The 17,335-nt window shown below is 45.0% G+C and overlaps 1 protein-coding gene across 5 annotated transcripts in view; it reads right to left on the bottom strand.

The window, feature by feature from the left end:
• Window positions 1–17,335, bottom strand: part of APAF1 (apoptotic peptidase activating factor 1) — an 88,532-nt gene that overhangs the window by 21,452 nt on the left and 49,745 nt on the right. For 3 of the 5 annotated variants that reach the window (XM_075934030.1, XM_075934012.1, XM_075934001.1), the window contains 5 exons: window positions 15,260–15,385; window positions 14,348–14,509; window positions 7,577–7,705; window positions 5,674–5,799; window positions 4,046–4,165 (listed from right to left, as the gene is read on the bottom strand). In XM_075934030.1, the coding sequence (XP_075790145.1) occupies window positions 4,046–4,165; window positions 5,674–5,799; window positions 7,577–7,705; window positions 14,348–14,509; window positions 15,260–15,385 (663 nt within the window). Of the gene's footprint in view, window positions 1–4,045; window positions 4,166–5,673; window positions 5,800–7,576; window positions 7,706–9,550; window positions 9,672–14,347; window positions 14,510–15,259; window positions 15,386–17,335 lie in introns of those variants that run through there. The other 2 variants (XM_075934023.1, XM_075934039.1) reach the window with 2 other exon arrangements.

Genomic DNA, 17,335 nt, shown 5'->3' with positions numbered 1-17,335 from the left:
ATGGCATGAGCCACAATGAATGCAGTGACAAAACAAGCTTTCTGTAGGGTCTGTGCACATTGTATTCTGCAATAAGTTGTGTTTTAGTTAAGTGTGCTGAGAGAAGAATATATAGAGGGAAAAAAAACACTTTCATTTGTAGGAATGGGAGTGGACAAAACTTCGAAGAGAGTCCTCATAAGATCGTCCAAGACCAAGTTCAGATCCCAAGTAGGGACTAGCACCCTACTTGGTAGAGTTTGTGAAGGCCCTTCAGAAATTTGAATGTTAAGGGGTGTGCAAAGACAGATGAGACATCTATCCATTCATGAAGAGTTAAGATTGCTGCAAGGTGTACCTTCTCAATAGTGTTACACTGTTGACTCATATTTAGCTTGTGGTCCACTATGACCCATAAAATCCTTTCTGCAGTATTACTTCCTGGATAGTCACTTCCCATTCTGTATGTGTGAAACTGATTATTCCTTCCTGAGTGGAGTACTTTGCATTTGTCCTCATTAAACTTTCATCCTATTTACCTCAGACCATTTCTCCAGTTAGTTCAGATCATTTTGAATTATGACCCTATCCTCCAAAGCAGTTGCAACCCCTCCCAGCTTGGTATAAATGTGCAAACTTGATATCGTCAGCAAATTTGCTGCTTCGCTTCCTGCGAACCCAAGGAGCAAGCCTGAGGTGGACACTTCCTCTGGGATCATTGTTTGGCACGATTATAGTCACATTGCTATTGCTGAACACAGTTATAGTAGCTGTCTCTGTTGTACGGAGTATAACGCTTTCAGTGGATGGAAGGGTATATATGCCAAGTGTACAAAAGGTAGTGCATGAGTTCTTGCTGCTATACAGGACTTCGTCAGTACTAGCTGGAAAAAGTTTGCACTTATCAAATGGAAGGTCTTCCACCTTCAACTGGAGTTATTTGGGTATGCTGGCTGATAAGATCCAAGAGGCCCTTCTCATCACCACTGCCGTGGCTATTGCCCTGGTGGTTGTGTCCGCTACGTCTCTTGAGAAGGGCTGCACGAGCAATAGTGTGCCCATTGTGAATGACTGATGTGAGTATGGGTCTTTTGGAATGTGGTAGATGTTCCATGAGCTTAGCCAGTTTAGAATAGTTATCGAAGTCGTGGGTTGCTAGCAATGCTGAGTAATTAGGAATTATTAGCTGCAGTGTGGCCGAGGAATATGCCTTTATCCGAATAGGTCTAATTTTTTGTGATCCTTGTCACTGGATGCTGGTCTGACCTGAGGGGCCTTTACACAATGATTAGCAGTGTCCACAATAAAGGGGTTTGGGATGTGAAAAAAGGAAGTCTAAGTCTTTTGGTGGCATGAAGTATTTCCTGTTGGCCTTTTTACATGCTGGTTGAATTGAGGCAGGGGTTCGCCAAATTTCATCAGAGACCTCCAAGACAGCCTCATTGAAGGGCAGCATGATTCTTCACTGTGAAGAAGGGCATATGTTTTTCAGGAGTCGATGCTGTTCTCTTTGACTTCATACAGCTGGATGTCTTGGGTGATCGCCACCCTCTTAAACCATTTTTGGAGTTGTTTTAGATCATCTGTTGGATGAGTATCGTCTGGTATTAGAGCTTCGTTAGGGTTTATGAAGAGTTATCAGGAGGGAATTCCGTGTGGTCCAGTAACTCAGTGTGTTCATCAGGGAGCTGACCCTCCTCCTCTTCGGAGTCCACAGGTGTTGGCATAGTGAGAGAGGGATGGTGGGGGAAGTCTCCTCACTGGGACGTGTCTAAACTACATGGCTCCATCGATAGAGCCATGTAGATTAGGCTGATCGGCAAAGGGAAATGAAGCCACGATTTAAATAATCGCGGCTTCATTTAAATTTACATGGCTGCCGCGCTGAGCCAACAAACAGCTGATCAGCTGTTTGTCAGCTCAGCGCGCTAGTCTGGACGCTCCCGCGCCGACCTGAAAGCCCTTTATCGACCTCCCTGTTATGCCTCGTAGGATGAGGTTTACCGGGGAGGTCGATAATGGGCTTTCATGTCAGCAGGGGAGCGTCCAGACTAGCATGCTGAGCCGACAAACAGCTAATCAGCTGTTTGTCGGCTCAGCGCAGCAGCCATGTAAATTTAAATGAAGCCGCGATTATTTAAATCACGGCTTCATTTCCCTTTGCCGAACAAACAAATCTACATGGCTCTGTCGATGGAGCCATGTAGTTTAGACGTACCCTGGGATAGATGATGCAGTCTTCTCCATGGACTCCAATGGTCCCATGGTGACCATCAGGAAAGGTTGTGGGATGGTGGTTATGGCTACTCCGAGTACCAAGAAGGGTATCGTGGTTTCTCTTGGTAGTAATAAAGATGATGAAAGGTAGTGGAGGGACAAGTGATGTGAAAACACTGTACTGATCATTTTGGCCAAAGATAGCATGCTCAGAGAGTGCAGGAGACCTCACATAGTGCGGGGAAACACATGGTGAGAATGGCAAAAGAGAAGCCTCTCTGGAGGGAAGAGGTGAAACACCCTGCCTGCTGTTTGTGTCTGCCTGGCACTGGGCCACAGCCTCCATGGGGGGGCAGCATTGAGTCAGGAGGTGAGGACCTCGTGTTTGACAGTGGTCCCTTATGGGAGGACTGCTTGTTCGCTGGTGGCACAGATCTCGGTGTGCAGGTGAGAGCTCTCAGGTGCCAATACAGCTCTTTTCAGGACCAGGGCTGCACCCAGTGCAGAGATTGCAGTGCCAGTTGTGGCCCCGAATTCCTCGGTGTGAGGGGTATTCATCTTGTCCCCTCCGGCTACTCTAGGGGATGAAGTTGGGGGCAGAGATTTAAAGGGCTTCTTAGCCCAGTCCTGGAGCAACGCTGAAGCGGCTCTCTTTCAGGGAGCCTGCCCCACTGGCAAAGAGGCTTGAGTCCCCTCAGGCTGAATCGCCCTCTCAAATAAAAACATTCGGAGCCAGAGCTCCCTACCCTTCATGGCTCTCGCTGTGAGACCATGGCACAGTTCGCATCTCTGGGGTACATGTGCTTCCCCCAAACAGAGGATACAATCCGCATGTATGTCCAAGATTGGCATCAGGACTTGGCATGACCGACATTTTTTAAAACTGGAAGAACCCAGCATTGCGCTGTCTGCAAGGGTTGTAGGGGCATCTGTTTCACTGTTTGTGGTGTTGCTTTTCTCCAAATGTTGCCTCTCTGCTTTTGTTTATTATTGTCATTATTGTCTGTCTTTTTTCTTTATTTATTTTTTTCAAGGGAGGGAGGGACAAAGGGGGTGCCCAACTGCCTGAAAGACAGGTGCTAGGACAAGCAGTGGCTCCTTAAGGAGCTTACAGGATTTTTTTTTAAGGGAATAAGGAGGCAGCAGTCAAAGAACAACAAGAAGTGACAGAGAGAGAGAAAAACTGACAGGTTTTTCCTCCCTGAGGAGAGTTGTTAAGGAGAACAGAGAGCTCTACGGCAGAAGAGGAACTGAAGGGGCGGGGGGGAGCCTGCGCATGTGATGTGCCAAACTGAACACAGCTTGAGGCTCCCCTCACACATGCACAGCCCGCTGACACACTTGCTGAAAAAAAGCTCTACTCCATGGTTCAGGGACATCTCTATACCTTACCTGGAAGCACCCAAAGAAGAAATTACAAAAGTGAAGGCAGCTAGCTACATGTGCATGTTTAAAGTACTTAGTATGCTTAGTCAACAACAATCTGTGGGTTTAACCCATACAAAAATATTGTATCCAAAAATGAGTAAAATATAAGGCATACCCCCAATAAAGAATAGTTATTTTATAACAGAAAAGGTCCTCTGCCTATCTTTATGCAGTCAGCTTCAATTTGCCTATCTAACTTTTCAAAGGAAAAATCCTGCAAAATGTGATAGGTCTTGCTCATTGAAATAGGCATAGCTCCTTTACAGTAAATCCTTGAGTAAATTACAAAACATTATCCATTTACATACCAGATCCAAATGCTTAAATCATAAACAAAAACAACAATCCTTAATGTGCTTTTCACAGACAGCCTCAGGCATATTATTGATTTATGTACTGAAGTCCACTCAGAGATACTTACTTGTAGATGCTTCTGATTGAGAATTGCTAAAACCACAACTTTATCTTCCTGAAACACGACATCTAGTTCACGTTTTAACACAACAGCAGAGGACTTGCACACCTTACTTGACTCCCAAATCTGTTAAAAGAACAATGTCTCAAAGGTTCTATAAAGAACAGGTTATACAACTTTCAGTCAATAAATAAGGCAATATACAAAAAGTTAGAAACTCCAATTCAGTCATTTAAAATCACTAATAACTGCTCAATACTTAATGATTTTCATTGATATGATTACTAGGAAGGGATGTACAATCCAATTCGATAAAGTGCAATATTGATATTTTTCCTGTACTGACTCCCCTATTTCCTCTAGTCAGAGACACCACTTCCTAACTTGAAATGAAAGAAAACAATTTTAAAAATGAAAGTAATCTATTGCATTCTATATTTCAGTAACTCCTCCTAAATTGTATGGGGGCATATAAAATCATATGAAAAAGAGAGAGAATCGCTAGGTAGGTAAAAGGGGCTAAGGGCGCTCCCCCTGCCTCCAGGACTACCCCAACCCTGAGCCTTCCAACCCCCAGTTGCCCCTTAGGGGGCTAAAACCGGCTGTTCCCTTTTGCCAGGGAGCAAGAGAAAAGTGCACATATTGTTGCATTCCTCACTCTGGCTGGGGAATGAAGGAGGCAGACGAACCTAGACCTGCCCAAGTTGCGGTACATGCATTCAGTCATGCCACTGGAGCTGCAGCAACCATGGAGAAGTGCTTCTCACCTGGCCCCAAGCTGCTGTGGTCAGAGAGGGCTGGGGTAGTCCTCTCTCCCAGGCGCAGCTTATATACATGAGCAGCCGCACCCCAGAGTAATGATTCAAATGAAGCATGTACATTTTCATTCTATTTTCTAAAAAACAAATACTGAGTTAAGGATCTGAGCAGCCCCAGGCAAATAATCGAGTATTCCATGTATGTTACCACAGGTTGGACCCTCCCTGAACAGGTACCCGACCGGCCCCAGATGAGGGATTTTGCCAAACCAGGGGAGGTCATTTCTGGCCCTCTTGCCGCTGCTCCCCCCGCCAGCTCTGGCCTGACCACTGGTCTCTCAGCTGGCTCCCCACCCTGTCACTGGCCCCTACTGCTAGCCTCCACTGTTCTGCCAAGCGGCCCCACCGTCTCTACGCACTGGGCTGCTGCTGTCATGCCAGGCTCCACTGCCATGCTAGGCAACCCTGCTGCCTCTGTGCACTGGGCTCCTGCTGCCCTACTGGGCAGCCCCACTACCGAGCATCGAGCTCCCACTACCCTGCCAGGAAGCCCTGTTGCCGTGCTTTGGCCTCCTGCTACCCTGCCAGCCTGCAGGGCTCCCAGGCAGTGGCCCTCCACCAGGGCTCTCTGGTCCTGAAACGTCCATGGTCAGAGTTTCAACCTGTATTGTTAATAATAATAGACAGCTCTTATATAGCGCTTATCAGTAGACCTGAGGATCCAAGTCTAAGATTTCAAGTATTGAAAATTGGGAGATTTTGAATACCTAAAACCTTCCTGTCCTAAGATGGACATGAGTGTTATCTAGCCATTTTCAAAAGAACAAGATATTTGCAGCACACTTTTCTTTCAGAAGTTAGAAGTTATTACCTTACCCTTATTGTCTGGTCATCTGATGATGTCAGAAATAAAGAACCATCAGGGGAAAATGTCACACAGTGAACCCAACTCAGATGTCCTCTACAATCAGCTACTTTTGCAAAGGATTCTGTATTCCATAACTACAGCAAAAATATAACAAAAGGAGAGCCCGACTCTATCATCACCACATTTGAAATACGAAACACAAGCACATATAATAATACCCAAGAACCTATTTTTTTCTACTAGTATTTGCATTCAGTCCTCATCGTGAATATGCTAAATCGAACATGGAGTTTTCTTCTGCTGTCATTATACAGACATTTATTTTTTGAAAGATCAGCCTTTGCAGCTTATATAATTAAATCAATTTAATATATGTGGTACGCAAAATATAAACAAATATATCTGTTCTATAAAATACGATACTCAAATGTTTTGGGACTAGAATGGCTAAAGTAAGTATTATTAACTACTTAGTGTTTTTCACTTGGGTGAATCATCAAAAGCACTATAGTATGCTGGTATACTATATAAAAGTCTTTTGTACCATATCTCTTAGAGATTGAGGGTTTTTTTTAATTTTTCTTTTAACATGAAAATTTTACTTTACAGTATATTATGCAGCTCATGTGTAAATATAAAAAATAAACATGTTCAAAATGAACAATATGTATAGTTCAAAAACAGTATTTTGCCATTCAAAATTATACCGCTAATAAAATGGGTAAAAATATAAAAATGAAATTAAGATATTCCATTATGTGCCAAGAACACTAAAGTAACTAAGTTAATTTTGCACATATACAGGCAGTCCCCGGGTTACGTACAAGATAGGGACTGTAGGTTTGTTCTTAAGTTGAATCTGTATGAAAGTCGGAACTGGCGTCCAGATTCAGCCGCTGCTGAAACTGACCGCCAGTTCTGACTTACATACAGAATCAACTTAAGAACCCCAAGCGTCCCCAAGTCAGCTGCTGCTGAAACTGATCAGCAGCTGATTCCAGGAAGCCCGGGGCAGAGCAACTCTGCCTCGGGCTTCCTGTAGTCAGCGCTGGTCAGTTTCATCAGAAGCTGACTTGGGGACACCTGCGGCAGAGCAGCTGGGGTGCTGCTGGGTTGCTCCAGTAGCGCCTCTCCTCGGTACTATTGGACCAACCCAGCAGCACCCCATCTGCTCTGCCCCAGGCGTCCTGATTCAGCCGCTGCTGAAACTGACCAGCAGCGGCTGAATCAGGACCTGGGGCAGAGCAGCTAGGGTGCGGCCGGGTTGGTCCAGTAGTGCCCAGAGCGGCACTGCAGGACCAATCGGCAGCGCCCCAGCTGCTCTGCCCCAGGGTCCAAAACAAAAGCTTGGTCTGCTGGGGGGGGCACACTAGCTGCGCGCCCTCCCCCCAGCAGACCAGGGACACGGGGAGCAGAGCCACAGCGGCAGCGGGGTGCCGCGCCTCTGAGGCTTTGCTCTGGCAAAGTCTCAGAGGCGCGGGACCCCGCCGTGGCTGCAGCTTCAGTCCCGGTGCCTGTGGTCTGCTGGGGACGGTCCCCAGCAGACCACAGGCACCAGGACTGAAGCGGCAGCAGCGGCGGTTCCCCGTGCTTCTGAGGCTTTGCTCTGGCAAAGCCTCAGAAGCGCGGGAACCTGCCCGGTGCCCCTGGTTTGCTGGAGACGGTCTCCAGCAGACCAGGGGCACCGGAGCAGCTTACGAACGGGGCTTTCTCGCCCCGGAGCTCGCAGGTAGCAATCCGCCACCTCGACCTCCGGGGCGAGAAAGCCCCGTTCGTAAGTGCGGATCCGACGTAAGTGCAGTCACTGAAAAGTTCTAGTTCTCCAAAATTAATGGAATTAGACACCCCATTTTCTCCAAATCACATCCCAGGAGAACTATTTATGTTAAGTTAACAAGGATAGTCACTTACCTCAACAGAATAATGTGATAAAGCAACTGCTACCAATTGATTGCCAGGACAATAATCACAGTACTGGATTGTACTATGGTGACTTATAAGGACGTTTGCTAACAAGTCACTGGTTATAACATCAAGAAGCTGTGAACATATAAAATTCTAATAATTATATTGTATTAACATTGTGACTATTTAGCTATTAATTAAAAACTAAGATTTATATGTACTGTATTGCTGGCAAATAATTAACTATGATCATCAGTGGTAGTTTAAAGCACTCAACTACAAGCATTAACCATTTAGGTAGAATGTGGTTCCTTAAATTAACAGACCCACTCCTCTTTCAGAGACCTTTATCATCCAAGTATTTATTTAAAGCATAATTAAATACACTCTGCACCAAAAAAGTAAAATTATCTGCATACTATTTAAAAATTCTGCAAATGTGTCAATAAATACATGTGGAGACTCCAGTATGGCAATGGAGAGCACAGGCCACTGGCTGCACACAGATGGGGGAGCACCTTCTGCCTTCCCTATGACATGGACTCAATAAAGCTGCATCTCACCGTGACACAGTGCAAGGTTCAGACAGGATCTAAGTGTGGAAACGCTTAGTATGGGGGAGGATCCAGATGTGGGGTGAGACTGGTCCTTTGCGAGGCAGTGGGCAGGGAATCCTGGATGCGTGGGGTTCTGGTACAGGGCCAATTACTGGGACCCTATACGAGGGTCCAAGTGACGGTGTTTGTGTTTCCAGGGGAGGATGGGGCCTAGAATGGAGGATCTAGGCATGGGGGCTCAACAGAGAGCCTGGGTGCTGACAGACTGGAGTTTGGTGGAGTGGGGGTGTGGTTGCAGCTGGCTTGGATTCAGTGGGTTGGGGTGGGCAACTTGTGGCCCATAGGCTGCATGTCGCCCATCGAGGTTCTATGGATGGCCTACAAGACATTTTGTTTACTGTTGCCCATGTGCAGGGTTGCCAGATTCTGCTGGCTTCCATCTGGGCTATTACTAAAAAGTGACAGGCATGCAAAACAAGGGTAAGTGAAGTGAGATGCATGCTGACTGCACACAATGTTAACAAAGTCAGGCACTCTCTCTGCATCCAATCAAAGCCCTGGTACAGTTCAACTGATACATACCACAAATTCTAGGTTCACAAGAGTGTTTAGCAAAAGCACCCTATCCCAGGTGCAACAATCTTGCAGCCCACTGAGATGAAGGGGGGCCACTCATGCGGCCCACTCACTAGCCTAAGTTGCCCATCATTGGTTGGAGGGAGGGGAAAGCTGGGAGAATCCTCCAGGTACAGAAAGTAAGGCTCGGCAGCAGTGTTTCCTGTGAGCTGTGTGGCCACTCAGGAGAGATTCAAGTGCCACCCACCTGATTAGCTGAATGCTCACAGCTAGGATTTTTATTTCTACTGGTGGTGCCTATGCATCCCTGCCATAGTACACATAAAAAAGTATTCCATAATTAGGTGGGAAAAATTAGCACGGGGTGGAAAAGATTAAAGAGAACATTGCCTGGGAAGATGGGAGGCTCAGCTGGGGGGGTTAGTTGCAGGAGCATCTGGGTGCCCCCAGACACAAAAGGACAGGGAAGCAGGTCCCTGTATAGTGACCCCTTCCACCATGACAGAGGAACAATGAATGGAAATGCTCTGGGAGCTTCCTGCAGCTAGGGGAGACTTTTGGGGATGGATATCTGCTCCCTATCTGCTCCTTGCAGGGGAAGAGCAAGTCCTACTCTTCCTCCTAGCCTAGCAAAGACAAACAGTTGAGCCATGTGCAAAGCAGGAGCCACAAAACAGGACATCCTTGGGGATGGATGCAATACTGCTCTCACAAGCTTCCCTGTACTTCCCAATCAGAAGGCAATTTTTCTGCACGGAAAAAGAAAAAAAAATCTACAAGGAACATGAATTCTGCATGTGCACAGGATTCCCTCATGAGTATATTTTTAAAATAGTTAACTTTTTACCTCAAAAATATACTACATTGGCCCTTCATCCTTGCCACTATCCCAGAGCCTTTACCCCCAGCCAGTATGTAGAACACTGAATAAATGAAAAGTTTTCTTTTAAATATTTATATGATGCAACCTATAATTAAAGGAAACAACTTTGCATTAGTACTGGCTCCATCAAATATAAACAACATGCTGTAAAACTGACTTTTTCTCAGCCATTTCATTTTTTCTAATAATCAAATATTAAATTAAATCGGGTAAATGGTCTGTTGTATAATTGTTTAATAGATACAATTAAAGCCATTTTTTGAGTTGTACAACTAATCCTGAAAATATCTTATTTCTGCATGCCACAACTCGAAGGCTGAATGCTTTATCAGAACTCTGACAAACAAAAGGCTAATCCTTTGCCAATTTTTAATCCTGAGCGACTTTAATAACTCAATTGTAAGATCCTGAAAAAAAATGAGTTTATAATACTAATCACTACTTTATGGCATAATTAGATTTGTAATCATCTCCTGACTCAATCCACAACGATTTGATAGAATTTCTAGCTTCCCTCAAATGCCTTTAAGCAGCTACCATTAATTTAGTTCACAAACTCAGCTACTATGCTTTTCCCTTCAGGTTAGGGGTGTTAACGAGTAGTCGACTGCTTGCTTCCTTCCCACCCACCTGCTTGCTTTCTCTGTATGAGAGAGGAAGGGGAGGGAACAGGACAGTGCTGGGGGGAGCCAGCTTAAAAGTCGATACCCCCCAGGACTGTCTCCTCAGTGCCACCTGTCCCCTCCCGACATCCTCCCCTCCCCCCCACCTCGGAGGGAGGGAGGAAATCGGGTATGATGCTCCAGCAGCAGCCCCTGTCTGCGGGGGTCCTAGCAGGGAGCTGGACCCCACCCTCCTCCCCTGCTGACAGAGACTTCTGCCATCAAAAAGCCCCTGTTCGCAGCAGCCAGGGCTGGCTACAGGCAGGGGCTGCTCTGGCATTTAAGATGCATTTAAAATGCAGAGCCATAGCACAGGTGGCTCCCAAACCTGGCACTGCTCAGACCCAGCTTGAGCTGCGGCCAGGAGCTATCCCCACTGCAGCTCTGCAGAGCAGTCCTTATGGACTAATCATGTACAATACAAATTATATTGACTACACGATTAGACAGAAAACTGCAATTTAATATCCTTACTTCAGGTAGCACTTTTATAATGCTATCTACATCTCTATGCCCACAAGTTGGAGGGCGTCAAACCTACAGTCTGCTGCCCCTTTCATCCATCTGCAACTTCCTGTACGCATAAACGGAGACCTGGCTTGCAACTGCTCCTCCACAGATTATTCAAAGGGGTGAGGAAGGAGCAAGCTTTTGGACTAGGCCTTTTCTGCTCTGTTGACACGAAGAACCACAAACTAGTTTACAGCCAACTACTGTAACTACTTTGCCTCCCTTCCACTGAGGCAGCAAGAGAAGGCTCAGAGAGGGGGCAGTTTTTCAAATGCCCAGGGAGGTTCCTGTAATTTGGGCCCCCAGGGCTCTCTAAACAAGTAGTTTCCAACCTTTTTTATACTGCAGACTGTCAAACCCATTCACAAACTTTTGGCATACCAGTAGCATTTTATTTGCATATTTGCATATTCATTATGTAAAATATTACTAGTCCACCAAAGGGCTGATGTGAACAGCTGGCTTCAGCTCTGTCAGCCGCCTGCCACCTGGCGGCTGCTGGAGCTAAAGCCAGTTGCTGTGCAGCAGCTCAGGGGGCCTGGGTGTACTTCAGCCCCGACCCGGAGAGCTGCCACAAACAGCTGGCTTTAGTGCCGGTAGCCGTTCCGGCCCAGCAGTTTGTGGTCCAGCACCAGTCTACAGACCAGCGGTTGAGATCTGCTGCTCTAAACTATGCTGGTGTCTCTCTATAATCCCCAATGCTCAAAGTCCTGGCTTCAATCCCTATCAATGACCTAAACAATGATGTTGGTACATTTGGCTACGCTGTCTAACTCCAGAACACACACTGCTTCCAGACCCAGGGTTCCTTCTAAGTTTGCATGGCTGCCCAGCTGCCTAGTAAGCCCTATGACGGGGGTTCAGAGCTAACACAGCCAGGGGAACAGCACACTCCTCTGGCCCCAGCACGGAGCTAGTACAAAGTCCCTGCAGTAACTGTAGGCATCATTTTATATTGCAAAATATTGCATTCAGAAAGGAATTTGGTTTCTGTATTAGTATCCGTCTTAGTGCTATAGAGTTAGTTTTCTTATTTTGGTAATGGAAGCTGTCCAAGATGGATGTTGATTAATTGGAGAGGGGTCAGAGAAGAATCACATGAATGATTAAAAAACATGCCTCAGGGTGATTTAAACTCTTTGAGCTTAACAAAGAGAAGGTTAAAGGGTGACTTGGTAATAGTCTATAAGTATCTGCAGAAAACAGATTAAATAAGGAACTCTTTAATCTAACAGGGAAAGATACAACAATGGCTGGAATCTGAAGAAAGACAAATTCTGACTACAAATAAAGATAATGTATTTTTAATAGCTAGAGTAATTAACCATTGGATCCAATCAGCAATGCTAAATACAGATCCCACCCCTCTTCTATACCCCAACCTATGCAAAAAACCCAAATATTTAATCTCTTTAATCTATCTTTAACATACCCAATCTCCTACTCTGAGCTCCATTCTGCACTCAACCTCCATCCATGAGTCTGCACTTCCTCCATTAATATCATGGAAGAATGCAGCCCTCGACCACTTACAAATTCTTGGAGTGGCCCCTCATTAAAAATTACTGCCCACCATAGTTCCCTGAAAAGTGTATGGCTGAGTAGCCATGCAAGAAGAAATTAAGACCTGCCCACTTCATTAGTGAAGCCATGCAGCATGCCTGCACTAATTAGCTACCTTCTCCTGAGTTCTGACCCTGTAGAAGGAGAAGGTGGAAAATGGTAAATTGTTGTGTGGAGGGGGGGGAGGAAGTGGGAATAGAAGTGGGGAGGAGTCAGTATGGGGGTTGGGAGGGAGAGTTGACTCAGAGTCCAACTCTCTGGAGCAGATACAGCTGCCATCATTGTGCCTGTAAAAAGTGGCAACTCCTTCTCAACCAGCCCCAGCAGCTGTCATCAGAGTGTGACTGCAAACAGAGATAGCAACCCTCTTTCACTTTCCCTCCCAGGCAGCCCCATGTGCTGGGCTGCTTTGTACACAAACGGGGGCAACTCCCTGCCGCCTCCACCCTCTCTCCCTCCGGAAGCCCCATGTGCTGAACCGGTTTTTGAAAAAAAGCAGCAGCAACTCCTTGCCCCTCTCAGCTTTCCTCCCTCCCAGGCAACCCCATGTGCTGGGCTGCTTTGAATAAAGGAGGAGGAAACGCTCTGTTATCCCCACAGCCCCCTTCACAGGCAGCCCTTCCAGGTGCTTTGAGTAAAAGTAGCTGTCTCCCCCTCCCCCCAGGTAACTCCAGCTGCTTGGCTGTTGTTCAGAGAAAAAGGCAGAAAGCACCCATAAAACAGAGAGAGCCAATAAGATCTGACAATGAGACCATGCTAACTTGGTGCTAAAATGTTGAATCTTGCCCGTCACCCATATTATTCAGACATTGCGTAGGTCCAGAAATAAAAATAAATGAATAAATAGGCAGAAGGATTTCATTCCTCAATCTTTCCCCAGAGCTGAATCACACCAGCTTCGATGAATGGCAAAACAAATTGTAAACAGAACAGAAATATATAACTAAAAAAAAATCCTGTTGGGTAAAAGGGAACAATATGTGCACAAAAATTGTTCAGGAGTGAGTCCATTAAATAGCATTTAGCCAGTACAGGTTGTGGTCTGGAACTCTCTGATCCAGCAACATCTGTAGTTGTTGGTGGCTGGAGAAGAGCCAACCAGCAAGACCAACGGAGCCCACAGGGCACCAGAGCCTGCAGCCAGCTGGGCTGGGAAGCCAGAGGAGGTGCCGGAATCATGGGGTGAGGAGACAGCAGAGCTTGCAGCAGGCCGGGAAGTCAACAGGGCCATTGGACTCCAAAGGGCAGGGGAACCACCAAGCTCGCCGCCAGTGGTGCTGGGAAGCCAGCAGGGTCACCGGAGATCGCAGGATGGGGGGCTACCAAGGGCCAGGAAGGTGGTGGGGAAGAGGCCACAGAGTTCAGAGCTGGCAGGGCTGCAAGCACCCAAAGGACCACCAGCAGAGCTCTCGGGCTGCCAGGGCCACCTGATCTAATGGGGCCACAGAGCCTACACGGCTGCCGCAGCATGGGGGTTGAGGGCAGTGGTGGCAGGCAGGAGTCCAGCAGAGAGGCTGATGTGCCCCCCTCCCACAAGACCTTCCCTGGTCTGGAAAACTCCCTTGTCCGGAATCAGTTAGGTCCCGAGGGAGCTTGCAGCTGAAAACAATTTATAGCATCTCTCAAAATTTGTAAGTTAGCCCCTTCTTTAGGAAAATACCTGGACTCTTGCCATACGTTACATATAGTGTATACATTATCTGCATGGTTTGCTTCCAGCTAATTTTTCACAACCCACATCTCAGGATATGAAGATGATGCAGGTCATAGCTGCTCTCTCCCACATATCTAAACTAGTGCATCTTGATCTCCAGGACAGTTGTACTGTAGGAATGAAGATAATTTAAATGTTTTTCTCCTCATACTATAAAATGTTCCTGCTATCCTCCACTAACAATTTGTACTAACACACACACACACACACACACGCACACACTTTGACAAAGTATTTTTTTCACTTGATTGAAGTAAAACAAAATGGAGGCCACAAGAAGAAATAAGAGTTTGAATATTATGAAGAACTTACTAACAGCCGATTTTTTGCTGCCACCATTATTGTAGTACAATTTGCTGACCAGGAGCAACACTTCACTAACACTTCCACATCATCTTGGTGTTCATCTGCATTTCTGAAGAATTCTTTTATATCAATAGTTTTCAGTTCATTTCCTGAACACACATCCCAAAACTTCAAGGATAAATATATTATTAAAGTTAGTTTTAAAAATCAATTAGTATTGATGAGTGAAATTAGCATTAATTTATTGATGTTTTGATTTCATTATTAAAAGGCACATACAGTATTCTTAGTTTAATTTTCAAGATGAGCCTGAATGTTCCCAATGAACCTTTGGTCTGACCGTTCTTATGTTCTTTGAACAGTGATTCAAATGGTACAAGTTTTAGGTTGTAATTGGTAACTATACCTCCATTTTTAAAGGAAAACATTACAATATTGGGGAACAGCTACTTTACAAAAATCTCTGCTCCAGCTAGTTTGTGTTTTAGTCATTCCTGATGAACATATTGAAGATATATTTTAATAAGTAGATCTCTTTTTTCAATCAGGCTAAATCTTAGCTATTACACGCATATTATTTAAAAATATATCACAAAAATCACACTTTTGATTAGAAAAGTTACATGACAAGAAGGATGGTGAAAATAAAGGACTAGAAATGAGACACCTAGGTTCTATTTCATCTATGACACAGAATTATTCTCGGATCTTGAGCAAGTTTTTTAACATCTGAGCCATCTTTAAAATAGAAATGCCACTCAGCTACCACTCAGTGAAAATACTTGGTTTTGTTCATTACCATTTCTAAAAGGCTTTGAGAGTCTTGAATAGAAGACAGTATAAAAATGAAAAGTATGTTATAATCAGATAACAGAAATTTCTATAATAAAAACCAGACTGGTTATTTACAAAGCATACCTTTAAAGTTCCATCTACTGAGCAACTAGCCACACATCTGTCATCTGGTGAAAATCTGCAGTGGCTGACAGAATTTGTGTGACCAAACATTGTGTTTCGACAATGTTTTCTGTTCAAATCCCAAAGCTGCATATAAAGTAAACAACACAACTGCTATTAAACAAAAATAAAAAATTCTAAAGGTAAGAACGTCAAAAATTTTCTTATCAAAAACAGGAATCCACATTCAAAAACTGGAGAAAAGCTTTAATTCAGATTTTTCTTCACATACAAAGCAACACAGGGAAATCAGTGGCAACACTTATTCATTAAGTTAAGTTACCTGAACTTTTAGGCTGAGATTTTCAAATGTTTTACTTTGACCTACCAATGCATGTGAAAACTAAAAATTGCCTATCTTCACAAGGATTTACCTAAAGTTTTTAGTACACTTCAGTTAATTAACTCAAACTAAGAACATGCCTTTCCTCTCACCCTTTTGAAGACAAGGCCTTTGAAGAAGGTAAACTGGGGTGGGGTGAGAGGAAGAGACCAGTATGGAAAGTTTGCCTTGATCACAATGCTTCTCAAAATACCTCTCTTTTTATCCTATCTTCCTAGATTAGGAGCAGTTTATTCATAATTCCTAAACTCTCTTTGATCCCCCTTAAATAGTCTTACATCCAATTAATGTACTCCATTGACTCTATCCTTACCCCAATGTCACTAATGACCTGCTAACTACATCAAAAGGCCACTATAATTTTTGTCTGAACATAGCCTTCTGAACATTTGATCACTCTCATTTCTCTGAATCTATAATCTTTTTCGATTCTCATCCTAACTGGTCCTTCAGTACTACCTTTAGTGGCTCTTCTTTATTCATTTTGTCCTTTGCATTGGCAATACTTGGTTTCTATCCCGTCTTCTCTAGTCCATCAGACAAGCTATTTTAAGAGTAGATGATTTTGGATGCCCCATTTGAAATACCTCAAAGGGGCCCAAATATTTAATGAGTAAGTTGAGTGCTTTCTGAAAAATCAGATCCTGTGAAGGTGTCTCAAAAATTGAGGCATATAAAGTCACTAGTCAAATGACAATCTTGGTCATTATCCTAACACCTCATCCATTCCAGTGTACTGTTCTATTTTTTATTTTTGTTTTGGTTCTATAAATAAAAGCCCACAACTCATTTTAATATCCCTAAGGGTCTTCCCTATCACAGCCATACCTAGAGATATAAAATCCCATTTAAAATGTTAATCGGTTAAGCTATATGGTTAACTGGTCCACCATGTTGCACCGTGGGTGGGAGGCTGCTGAATCAGCCCTCCGTCCAATGGACCGAGTCGGAAAGGGCAGAGCCTACCACATGATGCCATAGGCAGGGGGCTGTGTGATGGGTTTGGCCCAGCCAGAGCAGCCCCCCCACCCATAGTGTGGCTGCTCTGGCCGGGCTGGGTCCCCTGCAGCGCAGGTGGGGGACAGCTCCATCTGGGCATGGCAACGGTTAACCTGTTATCTGGTAAGCATGCCAGTAGGGCAATGCTTACGGGGCTAATTGGTTAATCCTTTACATCTCTAGCCGCTACAGAGTAGAGGCTTGGAAGGAGGACTGTCTCTCCACAGCATCCGCAGTCCTGGAGCTAGGAAAAGTCTCCTCTTTGGCTGCCACAACCCTGCACATCCCTAATTCCTAAGCCCTCTTCTCACCCAATTTCTCCCCCTCCTACCTACCTCCTACTTCCCCTAATGCCACTGCCTCAACTTACATGCGCATCTTTCTCCAGGGTCCAAACACCTAATTAGTGGAGCCATGCCTGCAAGCCACTAATTAGGTGGACAGCCCTTCATTGTTTTGTGTGCATCCGCCAGGCATGCACCTTAGAGGAAACGATCTGCAGACCAATTGAATGGAGCTTACAGACCACCACTGGTCTGTGGACCACAATTGAGAACCTCTGTTCGATGCATTGGTCATTTTGCCTCAATTATTACACTTTTTCTTTCTGATTTCTCCTATTCACTTACTCTGCCCACTATTCCCAATCATTCAAAAATGCAGTTGCTAATAACATCTATTTCTCTTGCCATTTC

This window comes from Pelodiscus sinensis, chromosome 1, assembly GCF_049634645.1.
Source record: "Pelodiscus sinensis isolate JC-2024 chromosome 1, ASM4963464v1, whole genome shotgun sequence".
Lineage (NCBI taxonomy): Eukaryota > Metazoa > Chordata > Testudines > Trionychidae > Pelodiscus > Pelodiscus sinensis.
The sequence above is the reverse complement of the archived record's forward strand: the minus strand, read 5'-3'. Positions and strand labels throughout refer to the sequence as shown.